The sequence below is a fragment of the Chelon labrosus genome, assembly GCF_963514085.1.
Source record: "Chelon labrosus genome assembly, chromosome: 21".
Classification (NCBI taxonomy): domain Eukaryota; kingdom Metazoa; phylum Chordata; class Actinopteri; order Mugiliformes; family Mugilidae; genus Chelon; species Chelon labrosus.
This window is the reverse complement of record NC_140354.1, coordinates 11991690-12006447: the sequence shown is the minus strand read 5'-3', so window position 1 is coordinate 12006447 and position 14758 is coordinate 11991690. Positions and strand designations below refer to the sequence as shown.

General features: G+C 38.8%; 1 protein-coding gene across 1 annotated transcript; it reads right to left on the bottom strand.

Moving 5' to 3' along the window:
- Positions 1–1392: 1392 nt before the first annotated feature.
- lat (linker for activation of T cells) lies at positions 1393–14591 on the bottom strand. Its single transcript, XM_084570913.1, has 13 exons — positions 13952–14591; positions 8930–9039; positions 8728–8767; positions 8606–8634; positions 7530–7587; positions 7336–7397; positions 7199–7231; positions 6345–6384; positions 6208–6269; positions 5997–6032; positions 5836–5913; positions 3470–3540; positions 1393–3388 (listed from the first exon to the last, which is right to left on the bottom strand). The coding sequence occupies exons 2-13, from the start codon at positions 9030–9032 to the stop codon at positions 3374–3376; spliced, it is 627 nt and encodes a 208-aa protein (XP_084427039.1). The 5' UTR covers positions 9033–9039; positions 13952–14591; the 3' UTR covers positions 1393–3373.
- Between the last annotated feature and the right edge of the window lie 167 nt (positions 14592–14758).

Below are 14758 nucleotides of genomic sequence, written 5' to 3'. Positions count from 1 at the left end.
AATATTTTGTGAAGTATATACCCAAACTTTATCAAACTTCATATTATTGATAATAATATGATTCTGTACCAGTACCCTAACTTTTGTGACCTTTGGTCTCTGGGGGGCACTACACAAGCAACATGTCAATATCTCAAAAACTGCAATAGCTAACTTCATGAAATTTGGCATACACAATCTGTACAATATTATGTAGATGCCCATGGAGTTGCATTACATTATGTCCACAGGGGGCGCTACAGGTGACACAGAAACATTTCATATGACTTTAAGGCCTATAACTTTTGAAGTATTCACTCAATTTTTAGGAAACTAAAAGCCGTCATTATAATATGCTTGCGTACAATCATGCCAAGTTTCGTGAAATTCGGGCTGTAGGGGGCGCTACAACTACTACGTATTTATATCTCACAAACCACCACAGTAAACTGCTTGAAATTTGACAATGATAATCTGTGGATGACTCCTTACAAGTCCACCAAGTTTCGTGCAAGACGGTCTATAGGGGACGCTACTGGTGACGTGTAAATATTTTAGTCCTATCTCCTACTCAGTTGGCAGACCCAGCTTTCCCCTTGTCACACTTGGCCTTCTGTCAGGTCTTTTCCCACCTGCTTTAGCCTATGACTCCCTCTAGTGGCAGACTGAGGCAATGGCATCTGTGGAAGACTGCATACAAGCCCACCAATTTCGTTGCTTCCGACCCGCCTGACTCTCATACACTTGTCAGCCAAAGGATTCCTCCACAGGCACTTTGCCTCCTTTCAGGCCGTGTCTGACCTGCTTCTGCCTCTGTGTCCCGCTCGTAATGTCATGTTGTGTGCTAGGAAACTGTGATCAAAGTCTTATGATTAATCAAACGATTGATCGCTCGATTAATCAATCAGCAGACAAAATAATAAAAAAATGTATCATTCATTCAATCTTTTGTTCTCCTGTTTAAATACATTTCTAAGGATCCTTCCATCTGTGGATGGACTCGTTTTTCCCTCTGCAGGCTCATGTACAAGGGATGTGTGGATGTGTCTCCATCTAGCTAGATGTGTCTCCATCTAGCGTGGATCGACTAGATGTGGCAGGGGAGGTTAAGTTTTAGTAATGTCAAAGACCATCACAACAAAAACCAGATTAATGTAGAAGAAATAGAAATAGTGAACACTGACCGACCATTGTTACACAAGAAATAGCTCTAGTTGCCTCCAACGCAGATTTTTGCTTAACGAGATAGAGTTACTTTGAAAGTTAGTGACTATTCAACAAGAAAAATATTAAAAGAGAAAATTGTTCGCAATAGTTTGACAAGTAGTTTTAGTCACTGAAAACTACAACCATTGTTTGCCAATATTTCACTGTAATCATTTAACAAGTCGGCACTATTGGCGACTGCTGTTTGATGAGAAATCTTCTCATAAATCTCCTTTAAAATTCATTGCTGGATCATGTTTGTCTATAAATGAAATGACAAATGGTTGGAGTTATTTTAAGCTACTCGTAAACAACAGTTTAACATAAAGACTGACTGTTGTTAGATGATAAACAGTTCAATGAGAACAGCAACATATTTCTAGTTCTCACACAAGAAATATCTTCAAATAGCTCAAATAATGACTGATATTGTTCACCTGAAAAACGCTGACTGCAGACAATGAATGTTGGCTGTTCAGTTGGGGTAAGTGGATGTAGAATAGATAACGAATCTCAATTTCTGTTAAAAGTTTTGAATAAAGAAAAAAGGGAGCTGCTGCCAAGAAGGTTTTGTTCAGGTTTAATTGATTTCTAGTTGCATAAGAAAATTTCTAGTTCACACATCTGGAATACAGACCCAGAGGACCCAGAGACAGTAACCGCGGCAACAACACATAAATACACTGTTAAAAATGATTTGCGACTAAAGACATTCTCAGGAGTTGTCAGTAAAATCAAAGTAAAGCTCAAATATCGTGTCACCCACATGTACATCTCTCATAATGTCAGACACGGGAAGAAAGGGTTCATCAATAATAAAAAAATAAAAATAAAAATGATAACTGATTGTTTTCAGTTTAAGAATGAAAAAAACAAAACAAAACAAAAAAAAAACTATTTAAAAGAACTGATTTAGAAACTGATCCGGCGCCTGATAACAGGAATTCTGTTTTGAAGGATTTTCACTGAAGCTGCTGAGAAAAATGGATTTTAATTTAGTGTTTCCAACCCTCGAGAATCTTAAAGAAACTGCTGTGTTTGTGGATGGTGGTCAGTTCAATAAAACATTAACTGTTAATTAATAATTAATAAAAGATTATAATTAAAACATTTACAGGAGAAATATGCAAATATTACAGAAAGATCTCGGGAAATAAACGAGAAACTGGAGCCACTTTAAAACAGATGATGATGACCATTATTATTATTATTGTTATCATTATTATTACTAGGCCATGCTAGGAGCAGGACAGCAGATGCTGATGTTGGTCCAACACTTTGTTCCAGATCTAAATATCTCAACAGCTGTTGGCATTTAAGACGTTCATGTTCCTCAGACAATAAATTATAACCTCAATGATCCACTGTTCATCCCACGACGTGTTTAGGTCTCAAAACAGAATAAAAATATACAAACTCGATTTAAACTTCAGGTTAGCTTCAATTAATTAAACCGAAAACCTAATTTGAAGCATGAACAGGAGGAGCAAACATATCAGCATGTGTGTATTAACTACATTAGCTTAACTTCCTCTGTTTATATTGCAGTAACCTGAAAAGCTATGCAAGTGCAGACTAAGTGCACCTTTTATCAAGTTCAATTCATTAGACGCTGCTGGAGCAGTGAACAGATGATCAGTGCAGTTTTTAATTCATAGTTATTTTTTAGTTATATTTTCTACCAATAATTGATAAATTGTTGTTTCGAGTTTGGCCAAGTCAGACCAAGACATTCAATGTTTGCACATGTCACCCGATGTGGTCAGTACACACACACCCAGTCAGCTCCTTATTGAGCTGTTGTAATGTCAACTACAGGTACAAACGGCTGCTCTCTTTGAGCCTGATTTTCAGTCAAATGACTGCTGTTAAAAGAAGCTGAATTCTCTTTGGGCAGCGTATCAGAAATGTGCAGACAACCATCTCTGATAACTTTGGAAAACTTAAAAACATTAAGATTCTCAGGCAGGTTCTGAACCATCCGTCAGTGATCTGACAACCTTTCACTTCAGGAGAGGCATGTTTCATTTCTCAGTTGTTCAGCTCTTTAAATAAACACCGTCAGAGTTCAGTCATCGTTGTGGGGTGAAGGTGGATGAAGAAAAATGAAGGTGGCGGTTCAAAAGCTCACTGTGGTCAGGCAGTCAAGAGGACGCTCGCTCTCTCACTTGTCCCACCATGCACTGGGCTAGCTGTGAATGATCTAAAAGGCAGAGAAAGACAAAGTGAGCCGACATCCATTCCTCACAGGGATCCCTCAACGTCAGCAGGTGCATTTACTTACAGGTAGTTGGTTGACGTAGTTTCCCTCGTCGTCATCGCTGCTCTCAACACCAGAGGATTCTGGTGTTGGCTCTGGAGGATCAAATGAAACTCAGATTAGATAAGATTCATGTGTTTAGATCAGAAATGTGAGAGACATTTCCAATACTCCCAAAGGCATCAGTCATTCTTATGCCTTTGCATTCCCGACGTCAAGTTAGCTACTCGTTAGCTTGCTAAACTGTTGGCCTCTGTAGCTTTTTGTTGAAAATTGCCTAGCTATTACGTTCCCATGACTTGCAGCTTAAGTCTGTTGTGAACTGATTATCTCCAGCAAAGATCTGCTAGCTTGTGGTAACGACATAGGAAGTCATGTACAAAAAAAAATGCTTGGTGTTCACACGGTAGCATCAGCTGTAATTTGAGAGAACACTGCTGCTAGGCAACTGGCTAAAGAAAGAGGCTAGCGGTTAGCAACAGTAAGCTAATGCCGGAAACGCAAAGGCATAATTAAAACACAAGGCAGTTGAAATAATCGCCATTTTAAACTTAGCATCAGCGAACACATCAAAACCTTGTGAACATGAAGCTTGCCAGTAATGTCCACGGACGAGGCGCTGTTCACGTGGACACAACAAGCACAACCCCGTTTATAGGCGGCAGTAGATCAAACAAAGATGGCCGACGTGTCACCACTTCCTCCCACTGCTCAAAAGTGAACCCCAAATATGGCAGAAACATGAGCTTCCATCGTGTTATCAAAAAGTAATTTACAACCAGTGTGTGTAGTGAGTTGTACACAGACAGTCATTTTATAGATAGAGGTGATCAGCTTAACTGCTAGCTGTGTTGCTAACTAGCACGTTGACTACTTTTCCCCCATAGATTGGTTGTGCTGTTCGCTCCAGTGCTATAACATTAGCAACATCAGGTATAATTTACTTCAGGGTCAGTGTAGTTTTTATTAACTATTTAATTCTTTGGGAACTATTTTGTGTGGTGGATTAACACACATATGATGCTCTAGTGAGTGTTTCGGCACCAGAAACCTTTTGAGCTTCATGAATAAAACTTGAACCAAATAGATGGTGAAGTATGAGTTTCAAGTTGAACTCAAAAACACTTGTATTTCTGGACCGTCAACCAGAGTAGAGCTTCCTGTATAAAACAGGAGGGTCATTCCAGATTTGGAGGACATTTTCTGTCCCTGCTGACAGGGAATCTGGAGCGTGATTGTGAAAAAAACAAATGCCTCAGCTTTAATCACACAGAAGATCCCAATCACAGCACAACAGAAGAAGTGCAATGGCACTGTCCAGAGAATGTGGGGAAATGGTATGACTACACAATCTACCCAGGCATCATCCAGGAGGTGAATGAGACCCACTGCCAGGTGAAATGCAAGCACAAAGTGGGGGAAAATTGTTTTTTCTTGCCATCGAGGTATGATCTCCATTGGTATCCCACATACCTCCCCCAACGAATGTTACTTCACGCCACATGGCCATTGCAAGAGAGGTATGGGATACTCTGGCCAGCCACAAAAATTACTCTGGACCTCAGTTTTCTACAATGTTGATCAGTTCATGTCCATTTTTTTATATCCTCGTTCATTTTAATGCCAGGTTGTCAGCCTACTGTAATACTTTTTTGTAGTATTTTGCATTTGTAGTATTATAATGTATAACTCATTGAATATTTGGTCAGATCCAGTTTGTGGTCTTGTTAACATGTTCATGTATTATTCCTACTCACTGGTGGATCAAAAATATGTAGTTAACTGCTGTATAAAAGAGAAAGCGGCAAAACTTAATATTTCAAATATATAAACAATTTAATTACAAAATGAAATTAAACAGCATTTCTGTGGTCCTGAGTATTTGTCACATTTTTGTTATGATCTACAATCAAAAGTAATGTGTTCATTCAACCCTGTTACCATATCATTTTTATTAAAATAATCTGAAATGATTTTCTAAACTCATGAGTGTTTGACCTCTCGACCTTTTAGGAGTTTGAATAATTTGATGCATAATGGTTTTGAGCAAAATTTCTTTACTTAATGGTGAAGGATTTAATTATCAATTCTTTTTTTAATATATTTTTTCAGATTCCTGAGTATTTGTGACAGGGATGCACTAAACATAGCCCACAACAAATACAACATCTCAAAAAAAGTGTACCTTTGATGCTTGAGCTGGATGAATCAAATTATTTGATGGTTTATTACATGGTATTCTTAAATACATGACAGAAAATTATTAAATAAAGGGTAAAGGGCAGATTTTTTGATGACCTCAAAACTAAAACTGGACCTCTAACCAAGCTCAACTCAAAATAAACTAAAACTAGGACAGAGAAAACAAACAATGCGTGGCTGTAACTCACTTGATTGGTTCGGGTTCACATTCTGATAATCCGCGTCAGTTTCATCATCTGAGGCAGCCACAGAGGATTTACTACCATCTGTATGAATGTTGAGAAATCTTTTGAAAAGGAAAACACGAGACAAATATGAAACAAAACAAAAAGCACAGGACGGCTCTTACCTGACTTTCCGCAGTTCTCGTAATCATGTTGGGCATCTGTGGAGCAGAAAATAAAGACATCTTTCACACTTTCTAAACACAGGCGCCCACATGATGACACAACGTCCATTTTAGACGCTATTTTGAGAGACGCTTATTTTTTTTTATGTAACTGTAAATAAGATAACATGCACACATTCAAAGATTGTTATCAGAATCTCAGTTTCTGTACCTGAACAGCTCGAAGCTCGGCTCTGACGGTTCTGAGGGGCCTCGCCTTCTGCTAGCACGATTCTGTGCAGAAAAAGTGAGAGATCAGGTCAGAGTCTGATAAAACAAAGTGGTGACACTTTGAAAGAGGAAACCTACATGTATCCGTCTTCTGGGTCACTGTCGATGGACTCGGTTCCTGCAGGAAACAGAACGCACACATTCACACATGCATAGTTCAACTCAAACCGACATTAAATTAATAATTAAAATAATATTAGCCAGTTATCTTCAATGGGTTAAGTCTTAAATCAAGTTAAGGCTGCAGGACCTTCTGAGCAGTATTTGTTATCGTTTTGGACTGATGCAACAATAAAAGCGTAAAGTAAGCATAAATGTGTGGTTACTTTTGATTAATCTCGTGCTAACTATGGACGATCATGTGATTAATCGCGATTAATCATGATAATCTAAATCAGTCACTGTATACCTAAATAAAGTATTTATCATTTAGAAACTTTACAAAGAGAAAACTGTTGATTGATTAATAAACAAGTTGCTGCTCAGTTTTGTTGTATAATGTTTAATTAGGCAGAACAGATAAATATAATTTTATGGATACTGTATATAAAGTGATACATGTAATGAGCTGGATGTTTCACACTTCGTCGTCTGATGTTTTTGTTTTGAGTGTTTACGGCTTTGATCAAACGTTTTCAGCATTCTCGGAAATTTCTGATCCACTGTTTATTACAAATACAGCGAAGCGGTCCGAGTCATTGTGATCAAGTCTGTCTGTTCTTGAATCGACAATGGGCCAGATTCACCACTGAATTTTCCTTTATATGTTCAACTTGATTTCAATGAGTCAAAAATGAAGTTTACTGACAGTTATTTGTTGAAAAGCATCATTATTCTGTTCATTTGAGTTCTGGAAATCTAAGAATAAAACCAGAGCAGTTATTTCTGTCTATTTACGGCAAGCAAACATGACGGCAAAGGACGGCTCTTACCGCCGATTGGATTCTCATAACTCGGGTTGCTCTCTGCAGGACAGAAACAGTGCATTGGTTAACGGTAAGAGTTGTTATGAACATGTAAAATAAAAACAAATAAAATAAAATAAACAAACACGACTTGTAAATCTCACCGGTTTCAGTCGGTGTGTAGGATCGTTGTCTCCGCTGGCTTCCAGGATCGGGTGAATTTCGGCTGAAAGTGAACGACAGAAAACATCAGACAGTAAACAGCGGTCTATAGAAGTGTTTCAAGGAGACACATCATTTTTCAGTCTGGCGAATCATTATCAGTGAAAAGTGGGTGTGTTTTATAAAAGTTACTCACTAAGGCGACAGCAGGTTGGAGGGAGAGTGGATGGAGTTTAGGTCAGTAGTTGGATGCGCTGAAATTCGACACAGAGAAGATTACCATCATCATCGCCATCCTCAACACACCATTGAGGATGGCGGACATATAAAAATAATCCTCTGATGATCACAGTTCATCCTCTGAGGACACAGGACCGACTTGATTACACCGCAAAGGCAACAGCCAATGACCAGCAGGTACAGTAGAGGAACTAACTCTTCACACTAGCAGGTGGCAGTAGTCTGCGTTCATCATTCAAAAGAGGAAACAGGAACAGTCACAGTTCACTGGGAGGCTAGTAGGCTAGGAAGAGCTACATCCGTCATACAGAGCTGGGCTCTCCTGAATCATTCTGATCAATTTGTCAACAGTTTATTCTCTTCTGTCACTTCTGTTTCACTCCTGTGATTAAACATTTCAAATCAGCTGAAAATCTGAGCTACTCCACGTTGAGAGGAGTCATTTGAGGTGCCTTGGGTATCGACTTGGTGTGTCACGGCCTTTAGACCCTTTAATTACCTTTTTTTCTTTTGACAAAGGCCAAACCTTTTAATTTCACTATTTAACTTAATTTCCGTGCTTAGACCAGGGGTGTCCAATATGAGGTCTGCAGGCTAAAAGATGGTCCACCACAGGGTACAATCTGGCCCACAGGATGAATTGCAAAGTGCAAAAATTACATCACCAACTACAACAACTCTCATTTTTCAATATAACTGGCACCAATTCCTAATTTTTCCACTGCAGATTGCGATGTTTTAGTAACAGCTATGGACATAACACAACACTGAGATGGCAGCAACGTGCCTGGACATAGAAATCACAAGCTTATCAGTAGTCACTCTCATAATTAGTACTTATACTTACAGTTAAAGCAGAGTTCTGGTGTCACATGTTACCAAAAAAGGGGCTTGTTCTTCCTGACAAACTAGCAGTTTCTATTAAGAATATTCTGAACTGTACTGTGCATTATGTGTTATTATGTAAGTGCAGCATTGAAGATTTAAAGACATGAAGGCGTCATGCAGCAGTTTCAAATGTTTCATACTCACAGGAATGGATGACTACGAATTCGGTGGCTCTGATTCAAACAAAGAAAAGAAAAGGCGTCATTACATCAGGATTTAATCAGAGAGCTATTGATTCGTACAAACGTGCATCAGAACAGACTTACGGCATGTATTCCTCCGAGGCGTTCACTTGCCTAATGGAGACTGGTGGGAGGTAAGAGAAAACATTAAAGCAAAAATCTGTGTGTGTGTCGGTCAGATGTGTGAAAGTTATGGTCTGGGTACAGTTTCAAAGGTCTTTCTGAAAGTTGCAGTTTGAGTCGTCAACCGCATGTGAATGCAGCACGAAGAGAAACGGCGCCTCACCCAGCGGGCCTTTGTTCCTGCAGTCCATGCAGACGGCGGCCAGGAGGACGAGGGATAGGAAGATGGCGGCCGATACGACCAGCACCAACCAGGAGACGTCCATAGTTCATCTGAGGAGGACAGAAGAAGAGCAGGAGGATACGTTCTTATTATAATAACTCCCAGCACCTTTAATCGTCCACAGAAATGATCAGATAATAAATAAACTGAATAACATTAATAATAATAAAGTAATCCAAGTATTCATTTCATAGTGCTGGATTCTTTTATCTGGATTTTTCCACAGTAAAGTTCATTAAGTACTAATATTTTAAAGTTGTAGTCACAGTGATCTGTCTCCTCAGAGGTGACTCGAGGCTGTACATGAATCAGGAAGTGTCCATAAAACACATTCTGGCTGAATAAAGCCAGAATGTGCAGAACAGGAAGCAGAGACTCGATGAAAACCAGCGACTGCTCTTCACTCTTTATTTCACCCTCAGTCATCTCTTCGGCAGAAATGGAAGCTTCCATCAGTGAGGTTCTCACTTAAAAAAACATGTTGAATTTCTACAACATTCTGTTCCGTTCTGATCATCAAGTTCAATAAGTTCAAAACTAAACGAGCTGGATGAGAAAAAAACAGAGAGGTTTGTGGTCAGAGTGACGAACGGCTTCATGTTACACTTCTACACTGACATGAGGGCTGTTTCACTTACATAACCTTTATTTGCAATAACCTGAACATCTGATAAAAGAGATATCTGTACTGCCTTTGTATTAACATTGTTCGTGACTTAGACACTTTAGATTTTACCTCAGCATCATCAGAAGGAGTTTTATTCATCCTGCAGCAGGACAGTAAGCAGAGACATGTAGTTTGAGTTATAAAGAAATATCGACAAGCTGCTCCATCGTAAAACCAGTTTAAAACAAGTTTTAACTCAGTCTGATCAATTTAAATCCATTCTCAATCCCATTTAAATATAGTTTTAACATAGTCTGCATCCACTATTAACCCAATTTGAATGCAGTCTAAAACAAGTTTAACTTAGTCTGATCGTTTTTATTCTAGATCCAGTTTAAAATCAGTCTGAATCCAATGTAAATCTAATGTAAATCCAGTTAAAAACAAGTTTAAAATCAGTCTAATTTCTGTTTAAAGTTAGTTTAAAACAAGTTTTAATTAGTCTAAATCCAGTCTAAATCTAGTCTTAAACATGTTTAAACTTAGTTTGACCATTTTTAAATCCATTCCAGATCCAGTTGAAAATCAGTCTGAATCCAATGTAAATCTAAAACAAGTTTAAACTTAGACTGGTTTTACACTGGATTTATAGTGGATGTAGACTAAGACCATTGTTAATCCAGTCTTAAAGATGTTTGAGTCTAAAACGAGTTTAAACTTAGACCAATTTAAATCTAGTCTAAAACAAGTTTAAAGTCTGATCGTTTTTACATCCATTCTAGATCCAGTTTAAAATCAGTCCGAATCCAGTGTAAATCTAATCTAAATCCAGTCCAATAAAGTTTAAAATTGGCCTAATTTCTGTTTACGGTTAGATTAAAAATCCAGTCTAAGTCTAGTCTAAAACAAGTTTAAACTTAGTCCAATTTAAATTCAGTCTTAAACATGTAGAAACTTGTTTAAACATGTATAAAATGTAAATCTAATCTAAATTTAAAGTTTAAAATCAGCCTAATTCCTGTTTAAAGTTTTAATCAGTCTAAATCTAGACTTAAACAAGTGTTAAATTAGTCCAATTTAAATCAATGTGGATCCAATGTAAATCTAATCTAAATCCAGTTCAGTAAAGTTTAAAATCAGCCTAATTTCAGTTTAAATCTAGTCTTAAACATGTTTAAACTTTGTCGAATTTGAATTCAGTCTAATACAAATTTAAACTTAGTCTACACCACCTAAAAAAAAGTTTCAACCAAGTCATCATGATAGAAAATTAAACCCAAAATCTTCATCTGTGGAAATAAACTGTACTTCAAGGGGAATTACCGTTTTTTTACAACCTGGACCTTATTTCTGGCATAAAATACGATCGTTTACTCACCCATATAACTTTGGTGTCATTTGGAATGGTTCGGCCGATATTTAGATCCACGTATATCCATATAGTGGGAGTGACTGGGGCACCGAAATGCAGCCTCTAAATAACACATTATCTGCCGTGAAACTAGTTAATTTCACCAATATTTTGTCATGACACGCTAGTTCTATTCAGAACAAACCGCTGCACGTCCTGAAATAGATAACAGGTAACTCCGGACTGCGTTATTTAGAGGCTACGTTGCGGTGCCCCAATCACTCCCACTATATGGATTTACGCCAATCTAAATATCGTCCGAATGACTCCAAATGACACCAAAGTTATATGGGTGAGTAAACGATCGTATTTTATGCCAGAAGTAAGGTCCAGGTTGTGCAAAACGGTAATTCCCCTTTAATTTCAGTTCAATATATTCATCGATATATTTCATCTCTATATTTCTGCAACATATTTTCTTACATGATTCACATTTGAATCGATTTTATATTTGATTTACAAACTTAATCGTGAAACATGTTGAATTAGCTGAAACAATCTAAATGAAAAGAATCTTTTAGTGATTTTCTGTCATTTTGATCCTGTTTCAGTGGAACTTGCAGCTAATCTGTTTAAATGTTAGTACAGGTGAAAAGCTGCATATTCAGCCGCTCTGACGTCACCATCAATCTGACATTTGCATGTTTCTTGCGGTCGTTGCTAAGGTTGTTACGACTTCTTGCAAACTTTGAGTCAGATTTAGACTTGCATATGTCAGGATGCATTTAATACGATGACATTTAGAGTAAAGAACCAGGAAATACGGTGATATCTCCTGCCAGAGCATCAAGATGACGAATACGTTTTTAGTTTACTTTGTCTTCGTCTTCGTCTTCAATTGCTTATCCGGGTCGGGGTCGCGGACTGTAAAAGTAAAACTAGATTTCAACCCTCACCTCCTCTACAAGATCTGGTAGCAATGTAAGGGCCACGTTAGGTTGCATTTAAATAAATTCATGACTTCTTTGGTTAAACCGTACTTTCTGATCCAGGACGCAATTGTTTTTAATTGTTTCTCAGCAGAAAAATAATCATCTCAACTCAGTGGATGTTTTAAAATCTGATTGTCTTCAAAATGAAACTGCTGCTGGTTTGTTCTTCCCTGAAGCATCGCAGCCGGATGATAATCTGCCTCCTGATTGCAGAGGTGCGTCATACACGTGGTGCGATTGACTGGCACTGATCATTTTCTTTCCTCTGCAGACCTGAAATCGTTCAGTAATCGTTCACCAAACACTGGAAACTCATTCAAAAGTGGAAACCAGCCACAAACACTCCTGATTCTTCTCGGCTTTAAAACATCGAACCGTCCTACTCCTTGGTCCTACTCCTTGTTTTATTAAATATCAGAAGTGTCCGTTTCCACACTCAGGACTGCGGCGTCAAAGTCGGCCATCTTGCAAGACATATCCCCGCTACAAAAGTCCCTGGAAGTTTTTTTTCTTAAGCGCAAAAAGCAAAACAGAAATACATTTTTAAAAAGATCACAGATGTGGAGAGGAAGTGTGACAGGAACAGGCTGATAACAGCGATTAATCAACATCAGTCAAGCAGGCTTGTTTTCTCACCCTGACTCTGATGAAACCTGATGAAGGTTTATGTAAAACATATTATTAGTTTAACAGTGACATTAAACCTTTTATTTTTAGACATGAAGTAAGTTTTAAAATTATGCACTGCCAAATAGTTTATTAATACTATTGCACCATATTTTATTTTGATGTGTTTGGTCACCAACACCAAACAAATCTCGGAGGATAACTCTTATAAAGTGGAAACACTGAAGGAGTATCTTCAAACTATCATTATGTGGAATATTTGTATCGTTCAGAAGAAGTTTTAAAACACTTCCTGTTAGCTGTGCTGCAGTTCTTCTGACATCAAGGTGACGACCGAACTGCAGGAAGTCACATCTTCCAGTCCTGAACAGAACCTTCATGAAACTGTCAACAGTTTTTCACTCTTCAGGTCTTTTGCAGATCAAACAGACCAGATTTAGCAGCAGGCGGATTTGGGCACGATTTTGTCTCGTACGCTAACCGTTTCCCCTTGATTTCAGGTTATTTCATGCTAAGCTAACCAGCTGCTGGTTGTGGCTTCATGTTTAAAAAAAAAAAAAAAAGCAGAAGATGACCATCAGGGAGCATTTCAAACTAATTCTTAGATGGCAATTAAAAATTCCTGTGCATCTATAAGAAATGTGTTTAAATCATTTATTTTTTTACTATGTGTAAGGTTTTTATCAAAGCTCGAAAAAAAAAGCCTAAGATGCATTTAAAGACACCTCAGTGCCGCCTTAAAATAATATGAATACTTCTGATAGTGTGGGTTAAAGTACAAAAGAATCATCAGTAAAATATATTTTAAACATCAAATTAACCTCTTTCAGGATTCTTTCATATATTAATGTTGGTACTGGTGCATTCATTTACAGCATCGTTAACGTTGTTTTCTGGTTTTAATCAGTCTGATCTTGTGAATCTATGACAGAGCTCCATCTGTGAAACTTCGTGAATAAACCAACTTCATTAAATGTTAACCATTAAAACATCTGGAAAAGGTTTGTTGAGATATTTTCAGTAGGTTCATCTGACACTTTTTAGTATCAAGAAGCTTTCTGACATTACTTAAATGTATGTAGTTGGTTTCCTATAATGTGCCTTCATGATAGTCGAGGATTATTTCGGCTAAGTTACTGGTAATCATGGAGGTAAAAGCAGTCGATACTGCAAACTAAAATAAAAACATTGTTCTAAATCTCATTTTTCAGCAGTAACCAGCCAAAAGGCCAAACTCCTGCTGCTTCAGGAAATGTTGAGGCCTGTTCGTTGTGGAGCGACTGAAATGAGCCACATAAAATAAAAACCTTTTAATGAAATCGACTTCAGGTTTTGATCTCCTCTCTGTTCAGAAACCTGAGAAGGTAAAAAGATGGAGGACTCACCTACACCTGAGGACAAACGGCGATGGCAGAGACAGTCGCACGGAGGACGGGTGAAGTTTCAGGTCTCCTCCGCAGTATCTGCTCCACATGAGGCGCCTACAGTAACCAAACATCTGCCATGTCTGAACGCGTCCTCATTCGGCCTCGTCTGATGAGCTGATCTGGAGTCTGGGCGTCTTTGTCACCGACTCTCCTCCTCTGTCATCAGCCAATCACCTCTTGAGTTTCACCTCCGTCCACTCGCTGGTCTTCTGTAGGGTTCCTCACTGCTAACCTCTGAGGAAGGTGGCGAGGGACCATCAGCTCTTTGTCAGAAGAAAAATCTGGAAGGAGACAGAATGAGCCTTAAAAGTGAACCAGCTCTGAGCAGAAGATGAGTGACTCACTAACTAGGCAGCAGCAGCAGCAGCAGCAGCGGCAGCATAAAGTTCAGGCCCGTGTGTGGTGAACGGTGTGTGTGGGCTGATCAAACTGCCCTCTGTCACTGCAAACTGCTGGTGGAAAGTGGAAAAGGGGGGCCCGCAGCTCAGAGGGTTTCACACAAACACCTAGAGCCAATCGGGAGGTTTAGCTGTGACACCTCAGAGCGTCGCCGGCTGTTGAGAAGCTGCAGCGCAGTGAGAACGCGGCTGCAACCGTCTCAACATCCTCCCACCTACAAACAGGAAACCACACCGAAGGGAGGAAGCCGAGTCCTCCTCTCCTCTTCACTCCTCTCCCGTCCTCGCTCAGCCTCGTTTCTCCTCCTGCTGAACATTCACAAAGCAGAGGGAGGAGAAAGAGAAGAGAAACCCCACCGCCGAAGAA